General features: G+C 39.9%; 2 protein-coding genes across 3 annotated transcripts in view; one reads left to right on the top strand and one right to left on the bottom strand.

The window, feature by feature from the left end:
- PKD2 (polycystin 2, transient receptor potential cation channel) overlaps window positions 1–6,624 on the top strand; it is a 52,510-nt gene extending 45,886 nt beyond the window's left edge. The window contains exons 14-16 of one of the 2 annotated variants that reach the window (XM_082611640.1): window positions 3,895–4,042; window positions 4,405–4,671; window positions 5,845–6,624. In XM_082611640.1, the coding sequence (XP_082467766.1) occupies window positions 3,895–4,042; window positions 4,405–4,641 (385 nt within the window). In that variant the 3' untranslated portion in view covers window positions 4,642–4,671; window positions 5,845–6,624. Of the gene's footprint in view, window positions 1–3,894; window positions 4,043–4,404 lie in introns of both variants that reach the window. The other variant, XM_082611639.1, reaches the window with a different exon arrangement.
- A 940-nt stretch (window positions 6,625–7,564) lies between these two features.
- The window catches only part of ABCG2 (ATP binding cassette subfamily G member 2 (JR blood group)), a 127,918-nt gene continuing 114,734 nt past the window's right edge, over window positions 7,565–20,748 (bottom strand). The window contains exons 10-16 of the mRNA XM_082611643.1: window positions 19,668–19,750; window positions 14,732–14,821; window positions 13,442–13,566; window positions 11,731–11,885; window positions 10,749–10,838; window positions 9,831–9,913; window positions 7,565–7,769 (exon numbers count right to left, since the gene is read on the bottom strand). Coding sequence (XP_082467769.1) covers window positions 7,622–7,769; window positions 9,831–9,913; window positions 10,749–10,838; window positions 11,731–11,885; window positions 13,442–13,566; window positions 14,732–14,821; window positions 19,668–19,750 — 774 coding nt within the window. The 3' untranslated portion in view covers window positions 7,565–7,621. The remainder of the gene's footprint in view (window positions 7,770–9,830; window positions 9,914–10,748; window positions 10,839–11,730; window positions 11,886–13,441; window positions 13,567–14,731; window positions 14,822–19,667; window positions 19,751–20,748) is intronic.

The raw sequence follows: 20,748 nt of genomic DNA, 5'->3' as shown, positions 1-20,748 counted from the left end.
CTTTCTTATGGTTGCTTTTTGCATGATATATCTTTTTCCATCCTTTTACTTTCAACCTGTTTGTATCTTTGAATCTAAAGTGTGTCTCCTTTACACAGCATATAGTTGGATCTGGTCTTTTTATCCAGTCTGACAATCTCTGCCTTTTAATTAGAATGTTTACTCCATTTATATTATTATTGCTATAGTTGGATTTAGTTTTGCCATTTTATTTTTTGTTTTCTATAGGTCTTTTTGGTTCCTCTTTTTCTTCTTTGCTGCTTTCTTTTACATAAAGTGAATATTTTCTGGTGTAACATTTTAATTCCTTTAATGATTTTTTTCACAATATTTTTTAGTTATTTTCTTAGTGGCTGCTCTAGGACTTAACGTATACAATCAACTTAGCAGAATCTACTTCATATTTATACTAAGTTAATTAATCCAATGAGATATAGAAATATCATTTCTATATAACTATCAACTCCTCTCCCTTTTTGTGCCATTATTATACACATTTACCTATGTGTATTATAAACCCAACATTACATTCTTATAATTATCACTTTATATAATTTTATGTCTCTTAAAGGAGCTGAGACAAGAAGCAAGAGATAAGTATATAGAGTTTGTTGTATTAACCTTCTTACTTACCATTCCTGGTTCTCTTCATTCGTTCCTGTGGATTCAAGTTACTATCTGATATCATTTCTGTATTCCAATGCAACTTTGCTCTTACCTACCTCATTTGTCCTGTTATTATCAAATATACTATTACATTTTTATGTGTTATAGACCCAATAATATAAGTATGTACATATTGTCTTCTACAGTTGCTTTTTAAATCAGTTAAGAGAAGAAAGAAGAGATATGCATTTATACTATCCTTTATAGTTAAATAATTACCATTACCAAGTGCTCTTTGTTTTTTTATGTGGATTCTAATTGCTATCTGGAATCACTTGCTTTTAGCCTGAAGAACTTCCTTTAGTATCTTTTCTAAGGCAGATCTCCTAGCATGAATTCTCTCAGTTTTTCTTTATCTGGGAATATTTTTATTTCACCTTCATCACCTTCTGGCCCCCATTGTTTCTAACGAGAAGACAGATGCTAGTCTTACTGAGGTTCCCTTGTATGTGACGAGTCATTTTTCTCTTGCTGCTTTCAAGATTTTTTTCTTCGCCTTTGTCTTTCAGTATTTTTACTGTATATCTGAGTGTGGATCTCTTTGCAATTATCCTACTTGGAGTTTATTAAACTTCTTGGATGCATAATATGTTCATCAAATATAGGAAGTTTTCAACCATTACGTCTTCAACTGTTTTTCTGATCCTTTCTGTCTCTCCTTTTCTGCTGGGACTCCCATTATGTGTAGTTTGGGTCTTAATGATATCCCCTGTTTCTCTTAGGCTCTGTTCGTTTTTCTTCGTTCTTTTTTCTCTCCGTTCTTTCTTTAGATTGCATAGTTTCTGCCCATCTATCTTCAAGTTGGCTTTGTTTCTCTTCTGCTGCCTCATATGTAGTCTTGAGACCCTCTAGTGAATTTTTCATTTCATTTCTTATTCTTTTCAAATCCAGAATTTCTATTTGGTCCTTTTTAACAATCTCTCTCCCTTTATTGATCCTCTCTATCTGGTGAGGCAACACCATCATACTGTCCTTTATTTTTCTTTATGCATGATTTCATTTAGTTCTTTGAATATATTTAGAATAGCTACTTTGACTTCTTTGTCTACTGAGTCTATCTGTATCTGGGCCTTCTCAAAGGCAGTTTCTATTGCTTGCTTTTTTCCCCTGTGTATGGGTCACATTTTCCTTTTTCTTTGTGTCTCGTAATTTTTTTTTTTGAAACCTGGAGATGTTAAATAATATTGTATATATGTATAAATTCCCTTCCCCCCCCGAGCTTGTTTTTGTTGTCATTTGTGTGTTTGTTTTTTAGTGAAGTCTATTTCCCCCACATTGTGAAGCTGCTGATGTCACTTCTTAGAGGTCATACCCTGACCACGCACACAGTCATCCTGGGAAGACAGAGGTTTTAGCAGGGCTTGCATTGTCTTTCCCTTTTCCTCTTCTCTCTGTTAAGCCTTCTGCCTCTGTTGATATTATGTCTACCACTTCAGTTCTGCTACTTGTTGGCTGGTTGGCCTATTGTTTTCAATAATGTCTTGGGATACAATTTCTTCACAGTGAGATCCAGTGAAATTCAGGTCCCTTTGCAGGGGTAGGTTTTGAAGCCAGTCTTCAGCTGTCGTCTTAGCTATCTCTTTCCCTGGTTCTTTCTGGTAAACTTGCCGGTAAACAGTTTAACTTGACGATCTCATGAAGCGACCAGCCTCCTCTAAACTGCTTATCACCACAGTCTCCATTGTTTTCAAGAGCACTCTTAGGCTTGAATTTACCCACAGTTTGTTCCAAATTAAAGCAAGTTCACTTGGGGAAGCTTTGGAGCTCTGTCCTATGGCCTGATTCTCCCCCTAGGCAAAACTTCTGTGCCACTGCTCCAGAACTAGTGGCTGGCCCATCTCTCTCCCAGTGACACCCCTGCTTCATGAATAAGGCGCTGGGCTGGGATGGCAGCCTTTGGCATTCTCAGCTCACCTGTCCCAGCATGGAAAATCCACCCTACAATTGGAAGTTGAGTGGAAGAAAAGAGCCTTCTACCTCTCATCCACTCTTGCCTGGATTAGAGCCTCTGCATTGTGGGTTTGGAGGTGGAGGCATAGGGATGAGAAATACTGGCAGCCTGCCCCTCCCTGGGAGATAGTGGAGCCCTCCACTAGGAGCTGACGGGATAGGGGTGGGTGTTCTTTGCTGCACCCACCCCTAGTGGAGCTCTGTCACACTGATCTAGGGAGCAAGAGAGAAAGAGGGCAGACTGTGGCTCCAATATCACTCACTCTTATTCTTCTTACTGAAATTTAGTGGATTTTCTTTTTTTTTTTTAACATCTTTATTGGAGTATAATTGCTTTACAGTGTTGTGTAAGTTTCTGCTGTATAACAAAGTGAATCAGCTGTACATATAAATATATCCCCATATCCCCTCCCTCTTGCGTCTCCCTTCCACCCTCCCTGTCCCACCCCTCTAGGTGGTCACAAAGCACCGAGCGGATCCCCTGTGCTGTACAGCTGCTTTAGTGGATTTTCTTAAATAAAAGCTTCTTCATTTGTTGTATGCCCTTAAGAAAATTTCCAGAAATTAAAAAAAAAGAATAATTCTCACAAGTTATGGTTGTTTCGATGGGGAGAGGGCCTCCAGGGCTCTCATGCCACCATTCCAGAAGTTTTATCTCCTATTAAGTGTTTTTAAAGTATTTATATAACATTTTGTTTATTCAAAATAATAGGATCATAAGTGAGCATACTATTTTCTAACTGCTTTATTTACATTATAGATGACATCATTCTATTTCATCATTAGAATGTGAACATCATTCTATTGCATTAAATATTGTCACAATATAATTTCTGGTGTCTTTTTAGAATTCTGTTGTATAGATGAAGAATAATATATTTAAGCGATCTTCTTAATTTTTAAAGTAACCATTTTTCAGTGACCCACTATTAATAAGCAGAACCCTAGGGAATATCCTTGTAGCCAAAAATTACGCATATACTTATGTCCTTTAAAACTTTTCAGAAAATGGAATATCTGAAAGAATAGGCATACCTTTTTCTGATAGGCATACTTCTGATACAGTGTTGACTTGCAAAAAGGTTGTGTGCCAGTTAGCGTTCCCACCAGCAGTGTATAAGAGTTTATCTCTAAAGTTTGAGACTCTTTAGAAAGTGTTTTAGATTATAATACTGTTTAAGAAAAAAAAATCTTAGCATTTCCATTTGACAAACCAACTGGGCCGAAAAGCCAACAACACAAGGGTGGCTTTGCCCCTCTCAACTGCGTTTCCTACAGCCTAGTGAGACGGGTGGACCGAATGGAGCACTCCATCGGCAGCATTGTGTCCAAGATTGATGCTGTGATAGTGAAGCTGGAGATCATGGAGCGGGCCAAACTGAAGAGAAGGGAAGTGCTGGGAAGGCTGCTGGATGGCGTGGCTGAGGTCAGTGGTCGTCTGCAACAGAAACACCCTGATTCTATAAAATATCAGGGTCATAGTTTGTAACCCTTAATCTGAGAGGATTTTTTTCTCCATACCTGCAGATCAGTGCAGGTAAAATGGTAACCCAGAGGTGTTACTTTCTTAATACTCCTCACACTGATGCTACTGCCTTCACTGGACTATAGAATTAAGCAAAAAAAATTACTCCAGTGATTCTCAGAATTGCTATTAAGGCTGGTGTTATTGCTCCAGCCTTACCTAAGTACAGATTATTGGGTCCCCAAATTTCCTAAGGCAAAAATTTCTAAGTGCAAGAGGACGCATCACTCTGCCTCAACATCTTGGTTTCTTTCCTTTATCAGGATGAAAGGCTGGGTCGTGACAGTGAGATCCATAGGGAACAGATGGAACGACTAGTGCGGGAAGAGTTGGAACGCTGGGAATCCGATGACGCAGCTTCCCAAATAAGTCATGGTTTAGGCACACCTGTGGGACTAAATGGTCAGCCTCGCCCCAGGAGCTCCCGGCCTTCTTCCTCCCAGTCTGCAGAAGGAATGGAAGGTGGAGGTGGAAACGGGAGTTCCAACATCCACGTGTAGGACATGTGCTACTCTATGTGTTCTTAATAGGTGAGAAGGTGACTGTCCTGAGTTGCCATGACAGGTACACTATTTATATGCCCTGACCACCGTATGATGCTGGTCTTTGTGACCAATCGTTAATTCTTCTGCACTTTAATTTATTTTAGATAAACTTTGCCCATGGATCAAAGATGTTTTTTCTTTTTCTCATAAAAGAAATCCAGGTGTAAATATTGAGTACAGAAAAGAAAATCTTTGTAAAGTATATTGAGTGGTATGCCCACTTGGTACCATAACTGAGTCTCCTCAGTTGACAATGAAGTAGCCTTTTAAAGCTAAAAAAGAACTGTGAAAAGGCTTCTGAGTTTTTTATTTCCAATCACAAAAATCAGTATTGTCATTTTTGCCGAGTGTGTGAAGGGAAAATAGGGGCATTCCTTTCCACTGAGGCTTCGCTCATGGGCTTAATACATAGCTTTCTTTTAAGAAAGGAGCCTTTTATTTCAACTACCTTCCTGGGGTACACTTTTCTAAAAGATGAGCTAGAAAAGAACCCCAAACCATAGAATGGGTATGTAGTCATTATGCTAGAATTTGTATGAATGGTTACGATAAATGTTGAACACTATGCTTTTTTGTTATTTTATCATATCTAATGCCTGGGGGACTAACCATTTCTCTTAATTTTTACACTGTTTTCACTCTCATTTGAAATGAGCTGCATGAAACCACTAAAGATCAACTGTGGGTTAAAATGTCATCTCTGACCATAACACAGTAGAATTGGAAGGAGCCAAATCACTAAATTTGATTTTTTTCTAATAATTAGTTTAGTATAAAGATTTATCTGTATAGTGTTTTTCCCATGTGGCTCAACTTATTTGCAACTGAATTTAATGTTGTAACTAATCTAGGAAGATCAAGTTACTAAATTTTTTAGGATGTACTGAACGTTTTAACTGAGCAAATATGTTCATTTTAAACAAAATATTAAGGAATTTTGAAATTCATATAAAATATTATAAAACTAAGGTTTGAGTTTTATACCATTTTAAGAACACAGAACTCAAATACTCTTGATCCTGCGTTTCAAAACTAGAATTTATAACCCAAGTGGAGCTCAATTTAATGAAAAGGAGTTTGGGTTATTGGAAGTTCAACCATTATCAGAAGGTATAAGCTAAAGTTTGAGTTTGCAGCAGTTTTTTTTTTTTTCATTAGGAGAGGGCCTCACCAAATTTATGGGGAAGAAACCTATTTCTCAACAAAAACTGAAAATCTTATTTTTCAAAACTGAGTAAGCTGACCCTTGAGAGCGAGAGAGAATGCAGTGCTGGTGAGTAATTCTCACTTGGAGAACAGCAGAGAGGCCTGTTTCTAATACTGTAGTTTAAACTCACATCGTTGTTTACTTAACTGGTAGAATATGTCAGTCAAATCTTCAAAGAGAACATGAGCAAACCAACCTTTTTTAGCTGGCTTCTACAGAAGAGATACAGATTGGGTTTCTTTAACAGTTATTTCCCATGGCTCATCTCCATCTTTGCTTTCTTTTGAATATGCTACACAAAGTTCTTTATTACTAGGTACTAAAGTTTGCATTCCAGGGATATTGAGTGTACATATTTATGTATGTGTACCATGTTGTTACATGTAAACAAACTTCAATTTGAAGTGCAGCCATTATGTGGTATCCATGTGTATTGACCATGTGCCATATATCAGTTATGGTCACTAGAAAGTCTTTTTATGATACTTGTTGTCATACTGTTTTTCATTTCACCTGTAAAATGTTGCAGAGTCCTTTCTCTTTACTCATAAGTTACGTATTTTTTGTCTTCTTTAGTCATGGAGAATTACCTCCTCATCCCTCCCCTATCATCTTCCCCTCTATATTGGTATCATTAAGAAGTTGTTACATACGCAAGTCTCTCAACAATCAAGAATTTCATTAATGTGTAATACTGAGCACTTTACTTCTTAATAAAGACTTAACAGCAGGTGTAAGAGTTGTCTGTTTCTTAAGTAGAAGCAGTCGGGTAATTTGCCTTGTATCATGAGACTACTAGTAGAGGCTTAGACTTTGAAAAAGGCATCTTTTTATGTTCAAAAACAACGATTGACACATTACTTCTTCTGCAGGTGCCTCTGGTAAGTTATTCTGATGATTATATTAGTGTTTCCTAGTGTACAGCCACTGCATTGTACTTATGCATTCCTATAGTGCATGGTTGGCTCTAATATTTCTGCTGTTTCAGAATCTTCATACCTGATTCCCCTGTTGACTTTTCATGAGTTCCTCAGTGGGTACGTAACAAGAGGTGGAATGCTGAGTCCCAGGTATATAAACATTTAATTTCACCCAGAACTGGCAGGTTGCCCTCCAGAACAACGGCAGCAGTCTACAGTTTCACTACATGCATGAAAGTACCAGTTGTACCCAGACCCTCACCAGCATTGGTACCATCCAGCTTCCTAATCTTTGTAATGGAATGGTTTTGAAATAAGGTGTCATTTTATTTTGCATTTCTCTGATTCCTAATAAGGTTGAACATTGCCTTATATAGTTGTTCAACATTTGGGTTTCCTTTTTGTAAATTGCCTATTCAAATCTTTAAAATAGTACACTTGGATCTAATGGGAAACAGGTATGTTTCTGTTCATTGTCTATTTTTCCACTGGGTCATAGTCTAGTTTGTTGATTTGCATAAGTTCCTTGTGTGGTTTAAGTATTAATCCCTTATCAGTTTTGGACTGTTAATATCTCTCATCAGACGGGTAATTTTGTCAGTGTTCCCTTGGTGTGTACTGTTATGACTTGGGTTCTTTCAAGTACAATTCAGTTCACTGATGTCTATAAATGTTTCTGTTGAAAATAATTCTTGCTGAAAAACAGTATGATGGCAAGTGAAAAGAAGACAACCAAAAAGTCACTGAATACTGAAATCAAGATGCTCCCTTTTTAATGTGGGGTAAATCATGTAAATTTAAGAGGAATTTAGGAAAATTTTTTAAGGAATAACAATTTCAGGTAGGCAATTGTAAGGAAGATAACAATCATGCATCCCAAGGCTACGTGATTCCTCCACAGACCCCAAGGTGAGAGATCGATGCCCTGGCTTTCCAGAAATTCTTCGCCAGTACATCTGAAATTCAACAGAAAAAGAATACGACTTCATTCTTAGCATCTGTCAAATTTCACTCAATATAGTCACTGTTCCTTAAAAAAGCCTATAGGTTACCAAGTCGTAAATATCCATCCCTTCATTTATAAAAGAAAACAGTTTTGGAGGGTTTTTTGGTGGGTGGGTGGGTGTCTGTGTGTTTTAGCTTTATAATTCTATTTTATTGGGATATGATAGGGGCCCATAGGTCAGCCATATGCATCATAAAAATATACAGAAAACAGTCACTGAGTGCTTACTGCTAGGTTCTGCTAGATACTATGAAGCAACCTGCATATAATAGTTTAGGTAGTCCCTAAAACAACCCAGACTTAAAAGATGAGGAGACTAAAGTTTAAGGAACTTGGCCAAATTTACAGGCTCATACTTTGAACCAAGTTGCTAGCCTCCCCGAATTCACTTGTTTCCAAGTCTATGATGCTCTCCTCAAAGGGCAGAAACATTTATCAAGTAATTTTTCACTAAACACCTGATGGGGAAAGTCAACTTTAGCAGATGATATCTACGGCCCTTACAAAGATGATCAAAGCTCTTTATAGAGCTTATTATCCACAGATTAGCCGTACAAAAGAAACACAGGCTGAGAGTTCTAAAACCAGGGAAAAAGGTAAGTAGGGGTTTCCTGCCAGAGTTGCACTCCGTCAGGTCTTGTACCAAGACTGGAATGAGCATCACAGATGCTCGGCTCTAAGACACCACCAGCAGGTCCAGTTATCAGGTAAGCCTTAGTGGGGCTGGAGCGGAGCAGGGCGGAGTAGCCCTGACACAGATTCGAAAAGGACCTGGTACTAAAAATACCCGGCACAAGCATAACTATTGCGTGCTACCATTTTTGTGCAACTCTTGGAATTTGGCAGTTCCAAAAAAAAAAAAAAAAAAAAAAAAAGTTATACCCAGACCAAAAGAAAGGGAGTGGGAAGGATGAAGAAAGCTCTTCACAGAGGTTTTCTGGCAATACTTCTAAATAGCAATTTGTCCTACTATTAAGAATTACTTCTATTCTACTTGAATATTCATGAGATTTAGGCTACCAGCATTCTCTTCTCTCATTAATTAATGTATTAAAATCACACCATTAACAACAATCATTGAAAAGTTAAGTGTTGCTCAATTTTAAAACACCACCTCTAATTTTATTAAATTCTGCATTTTTGTTTATTATACAAAAAATGGGATTTCCTTCTCTGCTTACTGAAATATGTGGTTCTTTCTTTAGAGGAAACATCCTTTAATAGGGAGTATTCCAAGTCAGTTAAAAAAAAAGAAACAAAACCTGTGCAGGGCTTCCCTGGTGGCGCAGTGGTTGAGAGTCCGCCTGCCGATGCAGGGGACACGGGTTCGTGCCCCGGTCCGGGAAGATCCCACATGCGGTGGAGCTCCGCGGCTGGGCCCGTGAGCCATGGCCGCTGAGCCTGCGCGTCCGGAGCCTGTGCTCCGCAACGGTGAGAGGCCCACGTACCGCAAAAAAAAAAAACCTGTGCAGACTTTGATTTCATGTTGTCTCCTAACTGTAGGAGGAAGAGGCAAGAGTCAGGACTGTGCAGGAAGATGTTCACTCTCCCCCACTCCTGCTGCCCTTTCAGCTCTTACTGCCATGGGTTGAGCTCACAGGAATTGTAAGTTCATGGATCCATACACTTCATGTAATCCGTATAGTTCTGATACTGTCAAGGCCGTGCTAAAAATATCAAAGCAGCTCATTTCAAACTCAAATGTTCTAAAAAATAAAAACTCAAACCCACAACCCAAACTGCAGAAGGATCTTTTAAAAGGCCCCAAACAAAGAAGTAACACATAAGAAACATTTCTCCAACTGAAATACGATTTTGACCGTAATAGAATACCTAGGTGTTGTGGAGCACTTTCACGTGCATTAGTGTACAACCCACCTTACAGATGAGAACATCCAGGCTCAGAGGAGTCAGTGTCCCTGAAAGGACTCCCCAGCTCTAAGCCCAGTGGTGTTTCTGCATCACACCACAACAGTAAGCAAACCCATTAAGACACTGAATGCAAGCTTACATTGCATAGCTAAAGGTACTGTTTGTTGTTACATTGAGTCCTGGGCAGAAGTTTTGTCCCAAAAATTCATTATGCTGCAAAGCCTGTAACACAAGTGGGAGCAGGGCAAGGAAAATAGTTTTAAATTTCAGAAAGTTTCCAAAGAATTATCACAATCACGTCCTCTGAGTTTAATCTCTGTTGCTATTTCTAAAAACAAACCAAGCTTCACGTCCACAGTCTTTGTCACACCAAAGCAAGTAAAATTATTTTTCCTGGCAATCAAGAGGCCTAGCTAGGGTTGGGATTCTGGCTCTAATACAAAAGCCAAGAGGAGAGATCTCTGGCTATATTATCCCACAGTTCTTTCCTCCTTCTCTCCCCAATTTTATAACCCCATAAACACTATAATTAAAATGATACAGTGGTACTCAATGACTATTGTTAATTTATAGTAACAATCTTTTGTATTGTTCTGGTTTGTTCTCATCCAAACCACTTATAATTCTTGGGAGTTAGAAACTTAATTATACTATATTAAGGCACAGTTTTCTCTGAAGTTGATTAGCTTTGTAAAGCCAGTAGTGGCTGTACTGTATGGTCTTTGTTTTTCTTCTAATTTCCCTTTCAATTTAAAATATGTATTCTAGGCTCCCATCCTCTCATTAATTTCTTTAATGAACCGAAACACTATTTTTTTTATATCAATTAGTAACCTTTGTCCTTTGTCCCAATCCTTCACCTCCCTCAAACAACAGGGTGACTGGAGATACCCCAGGTGATTATCAAGGTGACCCAAGGCTTAACAGGAAGCTCTCCTTCATTGTCCTAAAACTTGCACAGCTCATGGCTGGGGACATGAGATGGTTAGGCTTTATTCTGGTTGTTCCCAGCATGGGAACAACAAACCAGTCAAAGTGACAGACAAGGAGAACATACCGCAAAGCCATATCGAGGAATGCTGAAGTACTGAAGCCATGAGAGCCAAGGCACAACGGTTCTGAGATTTACCAACAGCCCTGAAAATATCTACAAAAAACAAATACCAAGAATCAGAACGGGTGGAGTGATTTCATGAAGAATTCTAGAAAACACCCTCCTTAAGTCCCTGACAGCCTTGTGAACACTTCTGCCTTGAAATCCCTTCCACTACTCTGAAGACTTACCTTATCCTCTTGGTATATGTGTATCTCTCTAGAGCTGAGGCTGTTTAGGGTTCTAAAGGAATAAACAATGCAGCCAAAAATTAATTAATTAAAAAAAAGTAGGGCCACGTAAGGTTAGGATTAAATAGCTGTTTAAAAAAGGTAACAGAACTATATTGATATAAAGGAATGTCAGGAGCCCAGAAAGGAGGGGACCTAGTACTGGAATTGTTCAGTATTTTTAAAACACTCCTTTTCAAAATACTGGAGGGACGCAAGATAGGCCCATGCCGCATGCTGCTGTTTTCATGGAACTTAGTTCCTCTCTTGCTTGGAGAGTAGTTCCTCCAACCAAACCATCTCAGCGGTCAGTTAAACAAGCCAGCAGTTCTCTCACACCAGCAGGGAAGTCAAGCAATGAGCCTGTCATTTCTACAATTTTTTTAAATTTGAAAAATCAAAATTTTTCTGGTTTTTAAAGTTCCAGTCGATCAAGCGTTCACGATATGTCACCAAGAGGCATCTTTTTAAAGCTAATCGGTAACAACATGTTAATGAAGGTTATAACAACTATCTTAGAACAGTAGCAAAAAAGGCTGGGTAAGATGAAGAAAAAGCTGGTACGTTCTCTAATAATATAAGCTATACTTCAGTATACGGCCTCCTTAAAGCAAAAGGATTTACAGAATCCTCAAGCAGATTTTACAGGATAGGTGAATCCGGGGGGAGAACAAAGGGAAATAGTTACGTCCGAGGGAAGCACAGTTCATACTCACCATCATAAACACAAAAGAGATGGTCATGAGAAGCGTTGCTATGGATACCACGCTGTGACCTGCTGCTATAGCCAGTGCCATTGAACTGGCTGAATAAGCCACCATCATCAGGGTAAACATCATGATGAAGAAGGCCTCCACCTGTGGTTTCAATCCTTAGGGAGCAAAGAGGGGGTTAATCCAACTGTCTACGTCACGGTGTATCTGGGATTGTTATTGTGCAAATAACACACTAATATTTTGAGAAACTAGTATCAGATGGAAAAAAAATTCATCCTCTATCCAACCACCCTGGGTCACCACTTTCATTGTTCCCCCTGATATAACTGTAGGAAGCTATATGCTATATGCAGTTTTCTTTTTTCTTTTAATTATTTGTTTTTGGCTGTGTTGCATCTTCGTTGCTGCACGCAGGCTTACTCTAGTTGGGGCGAGCAGGGGCTACTCTTGGTTGCAGTGCACGGGCCTCTCATTGCAGTGGCTTCTCTTATTGCGGAGCACGGGCTTTAGGTGCACAGGCTTCAGTAGTTTTGGTGCACGGGCTCAGGAGTTGTGGCTTAGTTGCTCCATGGCATATGGGATCTTCCCAGACCAGGGATCAAACCTGTGTCTCCTGCATTGGCAGGTGGATTCTTAACCACTGTGCCACCAGGGAAGTCCTGCAGTTTTCTTTTACAGGCTTACTGCATAAGCACTTTCCCACGTAACACTCGTGCTTCTTTATTTGTAATTATTAACAATTTCTGAGTGCCTGAGGTGGAGAGCTGCAGGCAGCACAACTGGCCAGAATTCTACTGCCTTCTCTTCTAAGAAGGAAACTTGCCAAGACCACATTCATTTTACCTAGACATCACCACATTACTCACTGTTTGTTGTAAATGTATTAGTGAAGATACTGGGGAAGGTCAGGATTACACGCCTTCCCAGTGGTTTTAAAATCTGGGGGATGTGTCCATAATCCAAGTCTCCCAAGACAAATCACCCTGTAACTCTGGGATTGAGGACGGGGTTAAATTAAGTTTCATAAAACTGCTTTGTCAACAAAAATAGGCTAATACTGTGGGTCATACAAAAATCTGAAGACTTTGGAGCAGCCATAAGAACACCAGTTAGGAGTCTGAGGATGTAGGTTCTATGCCTAATTCTTTACGACACACCTCCTATTTGTAAAATGGAATTTTACACTCAATCAATAGTGCTTTGTCAGACAAGAAATATTTCTGGTGCGTGTGTATGTGAGAAACATATGGAAATTCTGATACAATGAGCCTTGGGTGTAGTCTAAACACAATGCATAAAAAAATCAATCTGTCTACATCTATCGAACAAATAGTTTTATTACCAGAAGTCACTATCTTTCGTTATCTTCATACACACACACACACACATATAAAAATATAAATAGATAAGTAATAAATATCCCAGGTCCAGCTCCTCTAACACAGTGTCAAATAGCTTTAGGAATTATTTCCATGTTTGTATATGACACAGAGTATCTCTTTATAAAATATAGTTTTATTAATAGTTTTAAAACTACTTTGGAAAAGGTCTTGCAAAAATCTCCTCAGAGAACAGTTATTTCAGAGCATACATAATGAATAGATGCTTCCTTATCTCAGGACTTGATTTACAGTTTTGAGAACCAAAGCACGCCTGCAAAAAGCCCCCTCACGTCCAAGACTAAAAACATACCTTTCGTTTCATTGCTTACCTAACAGGAAGTATGTTATACTAGTAAATATAATACTTGGTAACATCCTCATGGGCAGTAAATCAGATAACAGTTTTCCAAAGAAGTAAGAGGACACTCTGTAATATCCACTGATATATTCATGTCTAAAAACAAAGATGCACATCATATACCCTGCGTTAGTTTAAGAAGGCGAAGACCAGAAGATCAAACCACTTGGCTGTACCTATTTCTGCTGCCACCCTGGATCTAAGAACTACAGCTTCTACGTCCTCGAGGCTAACCCGCCACCCTTCATCCCTGTCAGCACCAGGTGCATCTCACGTGTGCGCCTCCCCTGGGACACCGCCCCCCAAGGCTCTGTGCAGTGACCCCTCTTCTCATTGCATAACTCCCTTCAAATGCCGGCCAGTTTGCCCTCTGAACACACACTCCAGGGGGACGGGTCCTGCATCGCCTCCCTCTCTTCCGACAGTGGCTCTCCTTGAAGGCCAGCATGTCAGAAGCTGATCTCAGGGGTCACAGAGGCTTTTCTTTTTCCCTACTTCTAATTATGAAGAAGGTGGTGTTGCTCTTCTCCGAGCCTCAGATGCAGCTTTGGGTCACTAATCTGTTTTCACTTCTTCCACTATCATGATAAAAAAAAGAAAGTGGCACTTCTTTCCATGATCATGCCTGCCACCCCCACACCCCTGTCAGCTATCAAATCCTCTCTTCTTCCCTCTGAAGTTCTAGATCCCTCCTCTTCCCGAGAGCTTCCTCCTGTAAATCCAAACGATTCAACCAAGATCTCCATTCTTCCCCTCCCTAATGATTCCTTTACGCAACATGTAAACATGCAAATCTCTTCCAACTTTGAAAAACACAAGAAACAAAACAGCCCACCTTTATTTTAAGGCTGCCCTCTGGCCCCTTCCGTTCTCCCTTCCACTGAGGGCTTGGTCTATATTCTTGGTCATCTTTACCTCCTCACCTTGAATTTCCTGTTCAGCTCACTACCTCCTCTCTACCAAGCCCCTCAAACTTTCCTTGTGACAGTCATCATGACTTCTTATTTGCTAAAAACAAAAGATCCTTTTCAGCCCTTTATTCCTTGCTTTCTCTGCAGCACTGGATTTGTGGGCTAGGCCCTAAACTCGAAACTCCTTTTTCCCTTGGTATCAGGGCCCCATGTGCTCATGATTCTCCTCCCAGCCTCTGAGGGCTCTTTCTCAATCAACACTGGAAATCCCCAAGAGCCAAGCCACGGCCTGATTCTGGATATGACCAGTTTGACTAGTAGCCCCCTTCCTGAAACAGAGACCTACTCACATAAAGAGCTTCTTCTCGACCACCAGGAGCTCCACGGCCGACACACTGCTGAAACACTGGTTGGTGGTCAGGAAAAAGAGCACCCCGGACCTGTGATGAGAGAGAGGGAACGAAAGCACTGCAGTCAATTAAACATTCTTAGGTCCTTTTTCTACCTGCAAAACCCTTCCCTCGAATGATACCTTCACACATTCAACAAACTGTTCTGGTTGAAACTGAGAGGGAAGCATGAGCCCCATCAGGTCACTCCCTCACCCCTGTGTCTCCACAGTGATACCCCTGGGACTCCATATAGCACAGTTTGAAATTCACGACCTAGTTTGCTACGGACTGAATTGCATCCTCCCCAAATTCCTGTGCCGAAGCCCTAACCCTCGGTGTGACGGCATTTAGAGATGGTGACTCTGGGAGGTGGTCCGGTTTAGACGAGGTCACGAGGGTGGGGCCCTCACAATGGATTAGTGCCCTTAGAAGAAAAGGGAGAGACATCGGAGCTCTCTCTCTCTGCCATGCAAGGACACAGCCAGAAGGCAGCAAATCAGAAGAGGGCCCTCTTCAGAACCCAACCGTGCTGGCAACCTGATTCCCAGAACTGTGAGAAATGAATTTCTGTGATTTAAGCCACCCAGTCTGTGGGTCTTTGGCACAGTCTATGGCAGCCAAGCTGACAATTACATAGGTCATAAAAATACTATTACCTTGGATTTTAACTAACAAAATGCCAACTGCAGTTCCTAATGTATGAACAGAGAAACAGCCAAATAAAGCTTGCAAAGGTTAAAAACCTCTATTAGCCACTTCTTTAAAAGTTGAGTAAAGAAGAAACTAAGACAAGGCAAAATGAAAGACTGTGGAGGGACATCTTATTGTATACATCCACCTCACAACCACCAGCACAGCCCTGAGAGTCTCCTTGACCACCCACTGCCAATGGGGTTTCTTTCCAATGGGCTCAAAAAAAAAAATCCAAAATAATGCTCATAAAGGAAAAACTAATTTGTGCACCTATGAGAAAAGGAAGACTATTAATGCTTCTCTCTCAGTAAAATAACTGAAGTTTAAAAAGGAAAGTACTCAGTTAATCTACACTTCGACAGAAATATGAATTTTACGAAAGCATGCCTACAGTCCTGAAACACTGTTGGGCTTTCTTTCCTAACCAAATGATTTAATTGACGTTGAGGATGTGAGTTGAAACGAAAAGAGATGAGGCAGCACATCATTTAAATGACACACAAATAAGAGAATTTTTAAAAATGTAAACCCAAGTGTATAATGCTCTAAAAAAGAGAGTCCACAGACACTCAGTAATTGGTTTTAACACTCCCTCCTCCCAAAATAAAGAACTTAAAGAACAGGCTGTTTTAAAAGTGAATGTTTAGGGACTTCCCTGGTGGCGCAGTGGTTAAGAATCCGCCTGCCAGTGCAGGGGACATGGGTTCAAGCCCTGGTCTGGGAAGATCCCACATGGCGCAGAGCAGTTAAGCCCGTGAGCCATGGCCGCTGAGCCTGTGCTCTAGAGCCCACGAGCCACAACTACTGAGTCTGCGCTCTAGAGCCCACGTGCCACAACTACTGAAGCCTGCGCGCCTAGAGCCCATGCTCCGCAACAAGCGAAGCCACCGCAATGAGAAGCCCACGTACCGCAAGGAAGAGTAGCCCCCACTCGCCGCAACTAGAGAAAGCCCGTGTGCAGCAACAAAGATCCAATACAGCCAAAATTTATTTATTTATTAAAAGAAAAAAAAAGAATCCACCTTCCAATACAGGGGACGTGGGTTTGATCCCTGATCGAGGAACTAAGATCCTACATGTCTCAGGGCAACTAAGTCTGTGCGCTGCAACTACTGAGCCCGGGTGTCCTGGAGCCCACGTGCCACAACTAAAGAGAAGCTCGTGCACTGTAACTACTGAGCCCATGCACTCTGGAACCCACATACCACAACTAGAGGGAAGCCCATGCACCGCAATGAAGAGTCCGTGCGCCACAACTAAAGATCCCGCGTGCCGCAACTAAGACCCGACGCAGCCAAATAAATAAATAAGTAAGTAAACGTTTATACAATAAATAAATGGAAAAAAGCCAGGCCTATAATGCAAGCAACTATGCTACTTTCTGCACACAAATAAGCCTAATATCAACATAAAAGCTAATTTCAGAAACACAGGACATGGCAACAATTCAGCTCAATTTGTTAAGTGTTACATCTAACAGTACAATAATGTTCATAAAGATTTTAAACTAGTATATAGTGAAATTCCTCCTAAATCATAAGATAATTCATTTTATACTAAACAGATTTTATTGTTAAAGAATTTAATGTATTCTAGTTCTTTTCAAGGTGGTAATTCATGTCTGTAATATCTGCTTATTGATGCAAATATTCTTAAAATATCTCTTTCCGTAATATACATTTATTTGTTTAGCTATCTCCACAACTCTGTAAGGTAGTTGTTAGGTCAAAGAAGCTCATATTCCATACATCATTATACAGGTTAGAGAAAGAACAAAGAGAGCATCTCCCTGGAATAATTCATTCCCCCAAAAAAGAGAACCAAACCACACTGGCCTCCAGGGCAATTTCAAATGATACAAAGTGGCAGTAAGCTTAAGTCAAAAATACAAATTAAAATAGCTCCAATGCTCTATTTTTCCAGAAAACACTTGAAGGAACAGTTAACACTCTTCTAAATTTCTCTGGATTCTTCTACCAAGAGCTTTAATGACTAGATTTCCAGTTCCTGTCTTAAATTCCAGTTGCAGACAGGCTTCCCAGTATCTTTTTCCAAATGCTTCCCGCTGCACAACACAAAAGACCCACAGGCTCTAGATTCCTGTGTTATATACTCTGTGCTTCACGAAAATATGGCATCTACAAAGGGTACAAACCATCAATTACTAGCAAGTTTCGAATAAACCAGAGAAGAACACAGCCCTTGGGGAAGATAAAAAGAAAAACAATAACATAACTCTGGAAAAAAGCTCCAATAATTATCTCACTATCTGATGCCCCATAGGAGATATCTTACTTTACCTGAGTGAAGAATTGACTTTTATGCTTGTTCTTCCTTTCATAAACAATCATCCTTTTCCAGATACCAAAACAGATTCAACTTAAGCTACTACAACTTTGCTCAATAGTGAAATGGGGATAAAACCATCCACTTCTTTGGCTGGGAGGGTAACCTGAGACCCTGGATGTAAAGCCCGGAGGACAGTGCCTGGCCCAGGGCGGCTCTCAATAAATAAAGCCAAGAAGAACTCTGCGGTCTTCCACTCTGCTCAGCACCTCTATTCAGAGCATGTTGTGGTCCATTACAAAGTCTCATCAGGAAACATAGCTTTAAGGGCACGTTATGACCGAAACCAGGTAAGGTAAACTAATGTAAGTACTAAGCCTACAACAGAAAAAACTGAGTCCCCACCACCACCCCATGTCAAACAAATCAAAACCTTAAAAGGAAATTAACTCACAGGCAACAAAAGAAAAAAACAGATAAACTGAACTATGTCAAATTTTAAAACTTTGGTGCATCAAAGGACACACCAACAGGGACTTCCCTGGTGATCCAGTGGGTCAGACTCTGTGCTCCCAATGCAGAGGGCCCAGGTTCAATCCCTCGTGGGAGAACTAGATCCCGCATGCATGCCGCAACTCAGGAGGCTGCACGCCACAACTAAGAAGTCCGCATGCCACAACTAAAAGATCCTGCGTGACGTAACTAAGATCCGGCGCAGTCAAAATAAATAAATAAATAAATTTTTTTTTTTTAAAAAGGACACACCAGCAGAATGAAAAGACAACACACAGAATGGCAGAAAATACTTGCAAATTTATATCTGATAAGGGGTTCCTATCCAGAATACATAAGGAATTTAACAGCTCAACAATCTTCAAAAAATTCCAATTAAAAGACGGTTAAAGAACTTCAGTAGACATGCTTCCAAAGAAGAAACACAAATGGCCAATGTGCACACGAAAAGATGCTCAACAATACAATAATCCTTAGGGAAATGCAAATCAAAACCACAATGAGATGCCACTGTCTACTAATGAGGGTAGCTATTTAAAAAAAAAAGAAAACAAAAGAAAAAATAAGTGTTGGTAAGGTTGGGGAGAAACTGAAACCCTGTGCACTACTGGTAGAAATGTAACATAGGTAGCTACCGTAGAAGACAGGGTAGCAGCTCTTCAAAAAATTAATGGAATTACCAAATGATCCAGTAATTCCACTTCTGGGTATATACCCAAAAGAATGTAAACCAGAGACTCAAACAGATATTTATTGGTACATCCATGTTCATAGCAGCATCATACACAATTGCCAAAAAGTGGAAACCAACCAGTGTCCATGGGCAAATGAACCGATACACAAAATGTGGTATATCCATACAATGGAGTATTATTCAGTCTTTAAAAAGAAAGAAGTTCTGACACATGCTACAACATGAATGAACCTTGAAGATATTATGCTAAGGGCAATAAAGCCAGTCACCAAAAAGACAAATACTCCATGATTCCACTTATATGAGGTACTTAGAATAGTTAAAATCAGAGACAGAAAGTATAACGGTGATTTCCAGGGGCTGGGGAAAGGGAGAACGGGGAACTGTTGCTCAGTGGGTGGGTACAGAGATACAGTTTGGGAAGATGAAAAAGTTCTGGAGTTGGAAGGTGGGGAGGGCTGAACAATAATGTGAATGTAATTAATGCCACTGAACTGGACACTTAAAATTGGTTAAGAGGGTAAGTTTTATGTTCTGTATATTTTAGCACTAAATAATTAATTCTTCCATTCAGCTTTCAATTCTCTGACTTATCCTACTCCTCAATTTACCCTTTGCTTATCTCAAATTCAAATTCGTAATGGATTTTCATAAGCTTGAAAGAAAAGTAACAGCACATTCTCAAACTCAAGATCCAAATTTACTCACCTGTTCTGGATTCCTGCAGGATCATTTTTTAGATCGTAGAAAATGACACCTATAACCAGTCCCAGAACGATTGTTACAATTATCTTTTCAAAAAGAAAAAAAGAATTTCAATTAAAGGTAAAAACTTAACACATTATTATTAAAATATATCTGGCTACATAATGAAACTCTCTCTTGATGTAGGTATTTTAAATGGCTTGGCCATAGTAGTCCTTGGGAAAATATAAAACAGTGTATGTTATTAGACTTTTTAAATCGAAATAAAAATAATTTATCTGTGTGCTAGGGAGACTGACAGGCGACAAAGTAGACAAGCTAAGACTTCTCCCAGTGCTCTACACCAGGCCCTGCCAGTTCATGGTCCACTTCAGGCTACTGGGCCTGGGAATGCCGCAGAGTGTAGCAGAACAATGCAAGCACCTAGCAAAATAGTCTGGGGGGGACAATAAAGTCCGGGTGGCTAAGAGTTCTGGCCTGAACTCTCAACCTTTGTGCTAGTGAACATGCATAGTGTGATATTTCAAGAGGCTCCAATAAAAACAGGATATCTTTACTCTTAACATGAAAAATAAATAAAAATGAACAAAAATTTTAAAGCACACATGAAAAAAATTCTAACAATGTAATTTTGCACAATAAGGAAGCAGGGGTCGGGAGAGTCCACGCCTTCACTGGAAAAGTGCACTGTCACTGTCACCAAAGCATTCAGCCAGCTTTCTCTGAGGGCACCTGAGTGCATCCATTACCCACCCTCCTGTCACTGCTTCTCCAGCAACTTCAGCCCAGAGGGCCTACAGCCAACAGCAGGACTAAGCTGCTAGTGCTTTGCCACTCTTACCTACCTTCACCCACTCACTCTTGTTTGATGACTCCTAAGACTGGATAAACATCACTTTGGTTTTTAAGACTGACAAACTGTCTCTTAAGGACACTTCTATAAGCGAAAGGTTAAGGGTTACATTATAATTTATTTAAGGAAATTCTACTTATTGTACTTTTTAATTAAATTTAATTAAATAAATTTTAAAATATAGTAAATGATAACCTAAAGAAAACAAAATATTCCACGATGTACCTTGGA

The sequence above is a fragment of the Mesoplodon mirus genome, assembly GCF_964341445.2.
Source record: "Mesoplodon mirus genome assembly, chromosome: 2".
NCBI classification, from domain to species: Eukaryota; Metazoa; Chordata; class Mammalia; order Artiodactyla; family Ziphiidae; genus Mesoplodon; species Mesoplodon mirus.
The sequence above is the reverse complement of the archived record's forward strand: the minus strand, read 5'-3'. Positions and strand labels throughout refer to the sequence as shown.